Source organism: Esox lucius, chromosome 8 (genome assembly GCF_011004845.1).
Source record: "Esox lucius isolate fEsoLuc1 chromosome 8, fEsoLuc1.pri, whole genome shotgun sequence".
Taxonomy (NCBI): Eukaryota; Metazoa; Chordata; class Actinopteri; order Esociformes; family Esocidae; genus Esox; species Esox lucius.
In genome coordinates this window covers 38,406,947-38,421,452 of record NC_047576.1, presented here as the reverse complement: position 1 = coordinate 38,421,452, position 14,506 = coordinate 38,406,947, and the positions used below count along the sequence as shown (strand labels likewise).

The 14,506-nt window shown below is 39.1% G+C and overlaps 1 protein-coding gene across 1 annotated transcript in view; it reads right to left on the bottom strand.

The window, feature by feature from the left end:
• The window catches only part of adgrl4 (adhesion G protein-coupled receptor L4), a 522,719-nt gene that overhangs the window by 301,894 nt on the left and 206,319 nt on the right, over positions 1–14,506 (bottom strand). Inside the window, exon 5 of the mRNA XM_034293731.1 lies at positions 3,317–3,437. Within this exon, the coding sequence (XP_034149622.1) occupies positions 3,317–3,437 (121 nt within the window). The remainder of the gene's footprint in view (positions 1–3,316; positions 3,438–14,506) is intronic.

Below are 14,506 nucleotides of genomic sequence, written 5' to 3'. Positions count from 1 at the left end.
GGTCAAGAGATTGGGATGGCCACTCCAGAACCTTCACCTTTTTCTGCTGTAGCCACTGGAGGGTCAACTTGGCTTTGTTCTTAGGGTCATTGTCGTGCTGGAAAGTCCAAGAGGGCCCCATGCGCAGCTTTCGTGCAGAAGAATGCAAATTGTCTTCCAGTATTTTCTGATAACATGCTACATTCATCTTGCCATCATTTTTCACAAGATTCCCTGTGCCTTTAGAGCTCATACACATCCAAAACATTAGGGAGCCACCACCATGCTTCAGAGTGGGGATGGTATTCTGTTCACCCCTGGTTGACCCCTCTCCAAACATAGCGGTTATGGTTATGAACATAAAGATCTATTTTGGTCTCGTCACTCCAAATTAGTGTGCCGGAGGCTGTGAGGCATGTCAAGGTGTTGTCTGACATATTGTCACCAGGCTTTTTATGTGTCATTGGCGCAGTTAAAGGCTTCTTTCTGGCAATTCAACCATACAGCTAATACAGCTTGTTCAAGTATCGTCGTATTGTGCTCTTTGAAACAACCACACCGTCTTTTTCCAGAGCAGCCTGCATTTCACAAGGTTACCTGTGGGTTTTTCTTTGTATCCCGAACAATTTCTGGCAGTTTTGGCTGAAATCTTTCTTGATCTACCTGACCATGACCTTGGTATCAAAAGATCCCAGAATTTTCCAATTCTTAATAAGTGATTGAACAGTACTGACTGGCATTTGCAAGGATTTGGATATCTTCTTTATAAAGTTCTATTACCTTGTAATGCAGGTCTTTTGACCGTTCTTTTCTGCTCCCCATGGCTCAGTATCTAGCCTGCTCAGTGCATCCACGTGAGAGCTAACAAACTCACTGATTATTTATACACAGACACTTTTTGCAACTTAAAAAGCTACAGCTGTGGGAAATTCCCCTTTAATTGCCATTTTCACCTGTTTTATATCACCATGTGTGTCTGTGACAAGGCCAAACATTCAAAGGTATGTAAACTTTCGATCAGGGCCATTTGGGTGATTTCTGTACTCATTATTATTTAAAAAGGAGCCAAACAACTGTGATATTAAATGGCATCATATCAACACTATCTTTAAATAAAAGACAGTTTTCATCAGTCATATTTTCAAAATCAATGCCAACATTTCACAATTTCTGCCAGGGTATGCAAACTTATGAGCACAACTGTAGATGATGAAAAGCAAGGGTCCAAGCAGAGAACCCTGAGGCAGACCTTGGTTGGCAGGGGCTTGGGGGGATTGTAAGCCCCCAAGCGACACAAGCTGCTTACAGTCAGCTAAATAGGAACAGAACCCAGTCAAGTGCTGTTGCAGTTATACCCAGGACTGTTTCCATGTGGTTAAGGAAGGTGGTGCGTCAGACAGTATCAAAGGAAGCAAAAAGATAAAGAAAGATGAGAATGTTGAAATAAGAGTTTGCGGCAATGAGGAGGTAGTTGTTGAGTTTAACAAGGGCAATCTCTGTGCTGTGCTTAGTTCGGAACCCAAATTGGAAAGGTTCATACAGGTTGTGATTGGTCATGTGACACTGTAGTTGGGTAGCAACTGCCCACTCCAGGATTTTCGCCAGAAACGTGAGGTTGGAAATGGGTCCGTAGTTGTTAAGGTTATCCGGGTCATGTCCTTGTTTCTTGAGGTTGGTTGTGATAGCAGTCATTTTGACTGTTCACAATGTCCATCCATAAGATGGCACAGGAATGGTAGGCAAGCCTTGACCTGGGATGCAGAGAATCTATGGGTGTTGGTTGCATACAAAGTGCCATTTAGCAGATGCTCTTATCCAGAGCGACTATACTGAATGAAAAGCCTGAGTAGGGATGTAGGTTTGAGCATTGTCTGAAGGTAGGTAAGAGAAGCTCCTCTTGTTGGTCCATAAACAAGAACCATAGCTTTAAAATAGATTTGAGCATCAACAGTGTAGTGTGTGAAGAAAAGGGGTGAGAAACAAACTGTGTACAACAGGGCCTAGCTGTTAAAGAGACCTTGATCTCAGTCTGTGTTCCTTGCTGAAATAATGTTTTAATTAGATGGTCGAACTTGGAAGGTTGAACACCAGATGGGTCGCAGCATTCTGGATGAGTTGCAGGGGTTTGTTCACACGCTGCAAGGCCTACTAGGAGTGAGTTGCATTAATCCAGATGTGAGACATTTCACATATTCTTTTGTGGCTTTGGGTCTGCCAGACCTCTTCTTGTTAGAGTTTTCTCCAGTTTCCATGTTCCTTTTGATGGTGTAGGAAACTACTCAATGACAACTTGGATTCCTTTGCAATATCTCTAAAGGAAAGACCTACACTTTTAAGTGTTATAATGGTCTGTCTGTGTCACACTACACTGACACACTAATTCAATCAGTCAACCATTCATTTTTGATAGCATGAATCAGGTGTCTCATTTCTAATAAAACAATTATTTCCTTTATGGTGCGTCCTGTTGATAAAGGCATCAGCAAATATTACCCTTAATTATAACGATAAATCTGTACAAAACAGACAAAAAAACGTCCTTATTCTACACAAATGCATGTTTTTACATAAAATAGATCTAATACATAATAAAATGAATTAAAAGAAAGGATAGAAAGAAATTTACATTGATATCATTCAGTGTTTAGATATTTGGTGCTACTAGAATTTCTACAGTTTTACAGAATGGTTTTTCTCATGTAAACATGTTTCACAGGCAAGTGCTTTTTCACTTAATGCAATTTAATTGATTTAATCCAAAATAGTGTCTTAACATTGGTTGCACAGAATGATAATTAACAGCACACAGTTACCCAGCGGCATTACAGTTACCCAGCAACATTACTGTTGAGACCGTAGGGGTGCACACTGTCGGCTATTTAATCTGTTAGATACATTAAATGGCTGCTTTGCTGCTTTTAAGGCTCTTCCTTGAGTTCAGGAGGCTTATGGGGCAACTATCATCACTGACTAGGGATTACCCGGTCAAAGTATTTCAAACTTTTCTGCAAAAAATATCTTGCCCATTTAGCAGTTAAGGGCAACAGACCGCTAAAAAAGGATGCTGAAGATTTTTTACGTACATTTGTAAAGACCATTTATCTCAGACAGATGAACCAAATAAAATGTTGATCTTTTTTTGTACATCATTTATTTTAGGCAGATAAGACAGCTTTCATAGTTAGATAACATGCATATACATTAGTTTAAAATATTTATTTTGGATAAATAAATCATGAAATTAACCCTATAACATGTATTAAGTGCCAAAAACCTATAATTCTTCAGAACACACTCAAGGACCAGTGTTTCATAGCAAACGACCAAGACCTCTCACCTTTTATCTCCCTTATACCACTCAAATGTTGGTGTGGGTACAGCTGCAGCCTCACACCTCAGCAGAGCTGTGCGTCCCAACCCAACTCCATGGCTTTTCATCTCGTGGATGGCTGGGGCAACTGAAGAACACAAAACCATGAGCAGGAAACATTATAATATTGAAATATGTAAATTGCAATGATTTGCAGAAAGCGTCACCAACTGCCATGTGCCTTCCATTGAGTTCCTACATAACTCTAGGCAAAGTAAGCATGCAGCAAACATTAGTGCAGAGCCCTCTCACCCCTCCCTGGTCACCCAGTTTCAAACATGATCCTATGGATTACACTGACTGAAACTCAAAGTCTTAAATGTTAATAACCTAAAATTAGTGGCCTAGTGATGTCCAGTAGTCTAAGTTACAACATAATGTGCACATTCTCTGCTGCAGCATGGGTTTAAATCTGCTTGACTGTTCGTTCAGCAAATACTTCCTCCTCTATTTTTCTCCTCTTTCCTGTCCAATAAAGGATAACATAACTTTAAACACATTCTGAAATTAATTGCATGTTGTTTATGCTTTGGTTATTGAAAATAGTGCTTGTGGGAGTTTACTGTTTAGACAGGTGGCTACAATCTGTTACTGGTGATAAAAATGTTAAATTACAAAAATTGCTTGGTAAACATGCTTGCTCAATATAAACAGCTAAAATGCAGTAACTCTGACTTCTGAACATTTACACCAGATTTAGTGGAAAGTGGCTTGTCAAAATAAAATGTTAATGAAAAACACATTTGTACTGGTAAATGTTTTAGAATGTGTAAAAAAAACAATTTCCTAGTACTTGATATGCTTACACGTTTGAAGAATGTTGCCATTACTAGCACTCAAAGGCTGGTTCATGTCACTACTTTTGATTAAAAGGAACTGCAAAGGTAGTGGTCAATGGGAGTTTGAATACTGAATGGCAACAGCTCCACAATAGGCCATTCCGCTAGTCTTTATTTAAGATTAAGTTTCAGCTAATGTTAGACATTCCACCAGTGTATATTACCGCATATTGCAACACTACCATCTCACTAACACCAGTCAGTCAAGAGTATAGATTCTGACTATGTTTTCAAACAAACCCATAACCCTCCCCCTTATTGCCAATTACATAACCCATGGTTTAAATTTGTTTTTAGTTTTGAGAACATGGATACAGTAGCTGGATATCTTTTTTTTGTGTCAAAATTAGGGTTGTCCCGAGTATTTGGACAATATGAGTATCATTATGGATATGAGCAGTTTGGATACAATAAGAATATTTACATTCCTTATCCATGATCGGATTAAGTTGACATGTCATTCACATAGCATGGAATGCTAAGTGCTCACTTGAATATTTCTGCAGTCACGGGTGATTGTTGATCCTACTGCTAAAATTGGATTTCCAGAGAAGCTCTACCACACAACACAAACATGTAATGACACCCGCATTCACTTTCATCCATACATCTATCAGTGCGGAACTTTATCAATTTCTTTCTCCAAATATAGTGTTAATCTGAATTATTTGGTTGCTAGCCATCAAGCTAGTTACATTTTCTGTTGACTTTAAAGAGCTGATCATTGTAGTAGAAATAGTTTTTAGCAGGTGCTCTTTAAATTGTATGACAGTTATTTGTTTGCCTCACAAGAAGTTTCACAGAGAAATAACAGTGAGAGACAAGTAAATTCAACTGTCACATTATTAGAACTAGTAAAATACAACTGATGTGTGATTAGACCCTGGCATTCAGGGTTCTATCCCTGTATATTTGTGGGTAAGTACATTTTCACACTGCACAGGGTTGTAAAGGGTTTTAGCAGAGTACCCTTCCCAACGTATCCCCCACCTGGTGACATCTGTGATAAATAAGAGACATCATTGCAATATACATTATTTTCTTACCAGCAAACACTTAATTGAAACCACTCTCCCTTGCCCCAACTCCATCAGATACCATGTACATACAGTGGGGAGAACAAGTATTTGATACACTGCTGATTTTGCAGGTTTTCCCACTTACAAAGCATGCAGAAGTCTGTCATTTTTATCATAGGTACTCTTCAACTGTGAGTGACGGAATCTAAAACAAAATTCATTAAATCACATTGTATGATTTTTAAGTAATTAATTAGCATTTTATTGCATGACATAAGTATTTGATACATCAGAAAAGCAGAACTTAATATTTGGTACAGAAACCATTCTTTGCAATTACAGAGATCATATGTTTCCTGTAGGTCTTGACCAGGTTTGCACACACTGCAGCAGGGATTTTGGCCCACTCCTCCATACAGACCTTCTCCAGATCCTTCAGGTTTAGGGGCTGTCGCTGGGCAATACAGACTTTCAGCTCCCTCCAAAGATTTTCTATTGGGTTCAGGTCTGGAGACTGGCTAGGCCACTCCAGGACCTTGAGATGCTTCTTACAGAGCCACTCCTTAGTTGCCCTGGCTGTGTGTTTCAGGTCGTTGTCATGCTGCAAGACCCAGCCACGACCCATCTTCAATGCTCTTACTGAGGGAAGGAGGTTGTTGGACAAGATCTTGCGATACATGGCCCCATCCATCCTCCCCTCAATACGGTGCAGTCCTCCTGTCCCCTTTGCAGAAAAGCATCCCCAAAGAATGATGTTTCCACCTTCATACTTCACGGTTGGGATGGTGTTCTTGGGGATGTACACATCCTTCTTCTTCCTCCAAACACGGCGAGTGGAGTTTAGACCAAAAAGCTCTATTTTTGACCGTCATCTTGAACCATTTTCTAATAATTGCGCCAACAGTTGTTGCCTTCTCACCAAGCTGCTTGCCTTTTGTCCTGTAGCCCATCCCAGCCTTGTGCAGGTCTACAATTTTATCCCTGATATCCTTACACAGCTCTCTGGTCTTGGCCATTGTGGAGAGGTTGGAGTCTGTTTGATTCAATGGGTGGACAGGTGTCTTTTATACAGGTAATGAGTTCAAACAGGTGCAGTTAATACAGGCAATAAGTGGAGAACAGGAGGGCTTCTTACAGAAAAACTAACAGGTCTGTGAGAGACGGAATTCTTACTGGTTGGTAAGTGATCAAATACTTATGTCATGCAATAAAATGCAAATTACTTATTTAAAATCATACAATGTGATTTTCTGGATTTTTTGTTTTAGATTCCGTCTCTCACAGTTGAAGTGTACCTATGATAAAAATGATAGACCTCTACATGCTTTTTAAGTAGGAAAATATGCTAAATCGGCAGTGTATCAAAAACTTGTTCTCCCCACTGTATGTTTTCATCTTTTATTATCCACTTTCCCAAGTTCTACTTCTAGTTTAGTTATGATGTGAGGTAACCTCAAAAGTTAAACAGCCACTGCGAGTGAAGTAGAAGTATCCGTCATTAATGCATTTATTAGCATGTTTTGTAAATTTAAGGGTTTTAAAAATAAGCAATACACTGGAAATTTTTTAAATGATTAATACGTTTTAAATTAGTAAAGGAACATCAAAAGCGCTCGGAGTCAGTGGCGCAATAATATACAGGTGAGGTATAGGCTTCACCATAATTGTCACAACCCCCCCTCTGTGAGGTGTATGTTTTCGTAGGTGTCGTTTGTGAAGGAGTGTCTATCTTGTGCATTGGCCTGTTTGTGTCCTCTTGTCTTCTCTATGTTTCGGTCTTCTGGACTACGGGTGAGGGGGTGTGACGTCAGTACGGAGATGATCCCTGTGCTCCGGATCTCAAATGGAACAAAAAAAATAATAAAAATAGCCCCTATTCATCTACAATTCCTATTGCGCGTTATGACAATGTAGACGTATAGGGCGCTAGCGTGTACATCGAAATTTTCCGCATGTACATTCAAAACCCTGAACTTTCTGTCCCGGGCCACGAATGTATTGTGATCCTAGCAACGCCTCTGACCCGCAGCGTATAGGAGAAGTCCTGACGTCTCGCCCCTGCCGGATCGTTAGTCAGGTTTGTAAGTTCCTGCCTTACCGGCAATATTCCATGCCTCATTGTTCGCTGTTCCGTTCATGCTTGCTAGTTTGTGTTTTTCCTGTTATTAGTCCAGTAATTCAGCTCTCCATACCCCGTTAGGAATACCTACCACAAAGGACTCACCCGCTCATGCACCTGGGATTTCAGACCCGCCCTGTCACCACCTTGAAATGACCTGCTGTCACCGTCTTATATATTTAACATTTAAGGTATTATTTTATAATTTTGCGTTACTGCAGAACACTACTCTTGGAAAAGTTATTGCATGAATTTACATGATTTTCTCTCTAAATGTCTGAAAAAGTAACAGTTGAAAATTGTAATGCATTTTTTTTACATTTGGCAATGCTAAATGTGCAAAAACTGAGCAGGATTACATAACGTGGAACATTTTTCAAACAGCTCCCCAACGGCGTTTTGAAAATCCATCACTGGTCGCCATAATAATCACATGTTACGTTCACGCGGGTAAACCTTATTTCTATGCGGGTGTTCACGATTGCAAACGTGCATTCTTGTGCAACATTTAGAAAATGTTGGTTGTGGAGCAAATCATCAGACTACTGCAGATTTAGTTTATGCTCAAAAAGCTACGGATAACTTAATTTTCATATACAACAATGTCAATACACTTTGAGTAAATGCCTTTTTTTTTACAAGCAATTAAATAAATGAATAAAACCCATAACATAACAGGCTTAAGCATCATTAGATTTTGTGTAATGTTCAGATAAAAAGTCAGATTCTGGAAGATCAAGGTTTATTGGATTAATTGGAATGACTGAATATCTGACAAACCTTTAGCGTGTAGAGATGTAGCCCAATCATATTGAAGTAAAAAGCAATGGTTTAAAAACCCATTTTCAAAGGCACTGTAGCCTACACAACTCATAAGGTAAAATGCGAATTCTGTTTTTGGCCAGCTACGTAAACTCTTAACATTGATTGATCCGTTGGTTATAGGCTATTCCTATTTGTTTTCCAATGCCTCTTAATATGAATGTAATCTAAAAGAAATTAAAAGTAATCAGATTACCTTACTGAGTTTGTAGTTGTTTCAAGGTGCACAATACGACGAGACTTGAACAAAAATGATCTGCATGGTAGAGTTGCCAGAAAGAAGCCTTTACTGCGCCAATGCCAGAAACAAGCCCGGTTACAAGCCCCGACAACATCTTGACACAGCACAACTGTATAAATTGTTTGAAGAAAAGTTGACCAGGTCAAGTGCTTCACATACTTCATATAATACTCCATAACCCATGATTTTTACAAAACACAAAACTAAAGCCAGCAGTAAAATGCAGTAACATAAGCCAAAAATCTAAAGGCACAATCAAGATTTATGAACATTAGAAAACCAAATGTGTAATAACAACAACCCAGAAAAACTATGATCTGTCTGTACTGAGAGCTGAATATAATAAATAGACAATTGAAAAATGTAGTCATACGGATCCATAACAAACGTACTTCTGTATGACCAAGGGGGAATAACAGGTACATTGTTGGCATGGAATATTAAGAAAATGCACGCTGAAAAGACAATTAATAATATACAAGAAACCAGGCAAGCCTAGTTCAGCCGGCCTGCAATAGAATGTGTTAATTGTGGCTGCCCTCTCGAGATTCAAACCAGGCTCACCTACATGAAAGGCAGTATCGGTAACCACTACACCACAGAGCTGTACATTTGCCAGGTGTCAGTATAGCCTCTTGACAATATATAATTTTGTCACTCATTAACATCACACTAAGTTTGAATATTTCTTTAGACACCTTTAACTATTGTGTTAAATTGAGTAATGTTTATTATTAAGTATACCTCCACCACAAATAGTATCTATGAACTGTATGACTTTTGCCACTGGCCGTTTTAAAAGCTTATTAGCAAGTAATATGTCGCTAGACGCCATTAAGCATTGTGTTAAACTGAGTAATGTTTTTTATTAAGTTTACCTCCACCACAAATAGCATCTATGAACTCTTTGGCTTTTGCCAATGGCCATTTTAACAGCTTATTAGCCATTCGTGAATGACATGGATACAATAACTACTGTATCAATATATGTGACAATAACTGACTTTTTTGTCAAGAGAAAAGACGAAAGAATCGTGTACCCAGATAGCAAAAAATATCCACACAGTTTCTTTTTGCCGCCGGCCCTAAGCTGTCGGCTATAGGTGCGTCCTGCTGGCGGGGATGAAACGTTTGCCGCTGAATACGTCACTCCCATTTCTTGCGAGATGCCGCCGGCGATTAGCCGGCAGTCCGACTGCTTCATTTTCTCTGGCGGTTGCCTCGGTCTAAAGGACCGCGTCCATCTGGCAGCAAGCCGCTTTTAAATACAAGGGTACTCTCAAAATCGACCAGCCATGTTGATTTGGACACACATTCGCATCAGTTCGTCGCTCAATCGCGAGTTACTACAGCCTGCAGTTTGCTAGCTAGCAAAGTCATCGACTACCATCGTTTAAGTAAGTACATGTGTCCTTTTTGTGTAATGTTTCCATTGTTTTTAGTTTATATATTTAAAATGTGTAGTCATCTTTGTTCTTGCCTAACTAACTAAAGTAGCCTTGTTTACGCAATGTTGCTAGTACATGTAGAATTTTAACGAGCTATAATAGGTAGCAAAAGCTTTACATCTAGAAAGACTAAGTTCAACTTTTAGTGTTTTCTTACAAAAATAACAATGTATATATGTTGTTAAAATTATTTTGTTTGCCTGAACAAGTATGCTGCTAGTCCAGTAGCTAGAGTGGCTAGTAAATGTTAGCTAGTACATGCTGTTTTGCTTTTGTTACAGTACACACTGTGGCTAGCAAGTTTTGTGCTGTGTTGCTACTGTACTGGATTTAAGGCGATTATGATTTTTAATTCTCTGAACTGCTGTGCTTTTTATGTTTGAGGAAAATTCTGTGTTCACTTGAATCACAACACTCGGTGAATACATTTTATTTTTAACAATTTCACTGTTCCACATTTGGCTGATAATGTTTCCCCCCCACAGCATAGCTACTGTATATTCTTAACGTTAACAATCAGGTTTTGTTCACGTTTTCTTGCAGATACCTTGGCCAGAGCATAACCGGTTATCTTCACCCAAGAGACCTAGTGTTGGTCAATCGTTTTGGCTTTAAAAGGTAAATGCATTGTTAGTCACAATGTCTAGTTACTGGGCCAAAAGGAAAATAATATTGAAAAGAGTTGAGAGGGACAAACAGGACATTCACTTGAATCACTACATGCTACAGAAGTTGCATAAATTCCAGAAAACCAGGAAAATGTTGAGCCATCTGTCGACTATAGAGCTGGTATGTAAAATGTATTGCTGTGATGCTTAATTTGTGATCCTGTAACTAAACTATACACTTTGTTAGATTTTCAAATTTCTGTTCCCTCTTTCTCAGAACCAGGTTTCTCCCCAGTAATCCAGACTCCACTTCACAGAGCCAAGAGTTTGAGTACAAGTAAGTGATGTTATTTGTGACATTTTTTGTCTTGGAGACTATTGCTTCTATTTAAGATTAGGAATCCTTTTATCCATCATCTGTTTTTCATTAGGGCACTTGACTTTCTGGATAAAAGGTGTCGAGGTGTGTTGTACATATCATTAGCTTTGCAGTTCAATTATTGTTTCATTACTGAATATGCAATCTCTGCAGTGAAATTAAAGCTGTTATGTTTGTTCCCCCAGCTCGTCAAGTACTAAGCTTTACACCACCAGCAGCAAATTTACCCTGGCAGCATATGGGTGAAAACGCTGGAGGTATGTAATACGTTGTGCTAAACTAAGTTTTACATTTAAGTCCAATTCATTAAATGTATGCAATTACTTCAAACATATTTTTACATCAATGATTATCAATAGGAGAAAGTCATCGCTTTGTTATTGGCCCTTGGATACCCCTGGCATCTCGTGTACAGCACAAAGTTTTCAGCTATGAAGGTAAATTCTAGGCCTATGTCTTATTGTCCAGTGTTTTAACTGCCTATAGTAGTTGTTTTAAAAAAAATTCTATGTAGATTTCCAGACACTCCAGAATGAAAACCAAGCTCTGAGGGAATGCAGTGCACAAGCAGGTGAGAACGTGCACTCTTTCTTAAATTTTACTTTTTTGTGTGTAATGTAGGTTCAGAATTACCATATTCCTTTGATTTTGTAGCTTCGGATGACAGTGGCTCACTTCAAGAGCAGGTGAAGCAAGTAGGGACAATGTTGAAGATGTTTGCTCTCACTGGGCAATCAGGTACAACTTGCAAACAACACCTGTGGTTGTAAGTTTAATACCTATACATGTAGTAGAGCTAGATATAAATGTTGTAGTTTAGTATTTGAGGGACCAGGACTGACTACTTTATTCTTTTATTCTGGGAAACCCTGTAGGTGCGTTACCTGAAAGGAGCATCTGACCGTGAAGGCAGAAAAAGGCGCCGCACAGCTGAAAGGGACCCACAGCCGATAGAGCTTTACTCTAAATTATTACCCACTTTTCCTATTGTTAGAAATGGCTTGAAAATGTGATGTTATTCCTCGATTTATTTGGTATCCTGCACATTCTTTGGTACCAAATATCCTCATTACTTGTTATGTTTACTGGTAATTATTTTCATCCCAGAGCTGACCTCTTTATATTATTAACAATTATTGTTTGTGTTATAATTTGCTTGTATGGCGGTTTTTTTTAACCAAAATTTAATTGGAAACCTGCATGTTCTGTAGTGTGTATTTATATGTATATTTTTTTCTGCCTGTTATTTATTTCAGTGATCTGACACATCTTGTTTGAATGACAGATACTGTACTTTGAAATGTGGAATTAAAACACCAAATGGAAATTTGTCTGGTTTGATCAATCATTATTCTCGATAAACTGCATGCTATAAATATAAAATATATATATAAGTGGCAGATCGCTCGAAAATAGCGTTTGCCGCGGATGGTCCGCCTTCTGTATAACGGCGGTTGGCCCACGGGCCGGCCGCAGAACACAGGCGGTAGGAAGGCGGCTGCCGCTGGCGGTGAGCCGGCAAACGTGTTTGTGATTAAGACATTCTGACGCTTCCACTGTCTCTGGAGGACCGCCTCCGGTCCGCCGACTCATTGCTATCTGGGTAGCCAACAAAGTGTTTGAATATCTTGAAGAAATCCTAAGACATAATTCGAAAATGCACCAGAAATTGTGGCAATATAACAGTAAACAGTTGCAGGAACATTCACAATATAAAACATGTAAACAAATAAATTAAAATCAAGAGCTGATGGAATACATTTGATTGATCAATCCAGTAAAACTACCAGTAATCCAAGTGCAATTTGCACATATTGTCAGGTCCAAAAGGACAATGTTATTTTCGGTCTATTGCTTAGAAAAGCAATTGTGAACCCATCTTGCAAGATAAAATCCGTATTGCCAATGTAACAAGAAATGTTAGTGCCTATGTAACAAGAAATGTTAGCTAGCTCAGTTTAAGTACGAATTTGTTTACGTTAGCTTACTATAAAACGTTAGCTACCTTTTCGAACAGAACGGTGCACTTGCAAAACTAGATGTGTAGCTCCACATAATTCATTGGCATGGCATGCTAGCTAGCATACCTTTCATAAAAAGGAATCTGTTATTCTTACCATGTAATGGCTGGAGTAGCAGCACAGCAGTTTGCTGGGACTTCTGCCGCACTGTAGAATAACGGTGGTGTTTAAACGTTTCCTATCATGTCCATGTCTTGATTAGTCTAGAAGCTGTCTTTGTTCCAAACACAACCGAGATGGGCCCGTTTTCACAAAGCACTAAGATGATCGTAAGATGCACCTAAGTGCCACCCTATTTTATCAGTGCATTTCCAGGAAGCATCGTTACTTAGGTGGCATGTAACATCGCTCGTTAATTAACGAGTGCTCTGGCCACTCGTTAGACCGTAGTAACAGGCACTTAACTGTTTTTGTGAAATAGTGCCTCCCGCAACATGCGAGGAGTGATCGTGAACAGTTAATTGGCAGTTGTTTGGGGACAATAATTATAGATTTTGGCCAGTATAACCGATTAACAGTTCACTGACTGGGTTGCTATTGTATGACATAATTTGATGGGGTTATTTCTCAGCTTAAGATGTATTATATTTTCACATAAGGTGTTACCCCACCAAATTCCAGTTGTGCTCATAAGTTTGCATACCCTGGCAGATATTGTGAAATTCTGGCATTGATTTTGAAAATAAAAATGTATTTGACTTAAGGATAGTGATCATCTGAAGCCATTTATTATCACACAGTTGTTTGGCTCCTTTATAAATCATAATAATAACAGAAATCACCCAAATGTCCCTGATCAAAACTTTACACAAGATTACACACGTGAAAATGCCAATTTTTTAATTGCAATTAGTTTGAGTATAAATAGTCAATTCATTTTTTAGCTCTCACGTGGATGCACTGAGAAGGCTTGATACTGAGCCATGGGGAGCAGAAAAGAACTGTCAAAAGACCTGCGTAACAAGGTAATGGAACTTTATAAACATGGAAAAGGATTAGAAAAGATATCCAAAGCCTTGCAAATGCCTGTCAGTACTGTTCAACCACTTATTAAGAAGTGTAAAATTCGGGGATCTCTTGATACCAAGCCAAGGTCAGGTAGACCAAGAAAGAGTTCAGCCAAAACTCACAGAAGAATTGTTTGGGATACAAAGAAAAACCCACAGGTAAGCTCAAGAGAAATACAGTCTGCTTTGGAAAAAGGCGGTGTGGTTGTTTTAAGGAGCACAATACGACGATACTTCAACAAAATGAGCTGCATGGTCAAGTTGCCAGAAAGAACCTTGAACAGCCAATTCAACACAGAAGCCTGGTTACAATATGCCCGACAACACCTTGTCACGCCTGACTGCTTCTGGCACACTGTAATTTGGAGTGACAAGACCAAAGTAGAACTTTATGGTCACAACCGTAAGCCCTATGTTTGGAGATGGGTCAAAAAGGCCTATAGTGAACAGAATAGCTCACTGATATTTTGGAGGTGTGTGAGCTCTAAAGGCACAGGGAATATTGTGAAAATTGATGGCAAGATGAATGCAGCATGTTATCAGAAAATACTCGCAGATAATTTGCATTCTTCTGCACGAAAGTGGTGCATGGGACTCTCTGGAGTGGCCATCACAGTCTCCTGACCTTAATATCACAGAGCCACTCTGGGGAGA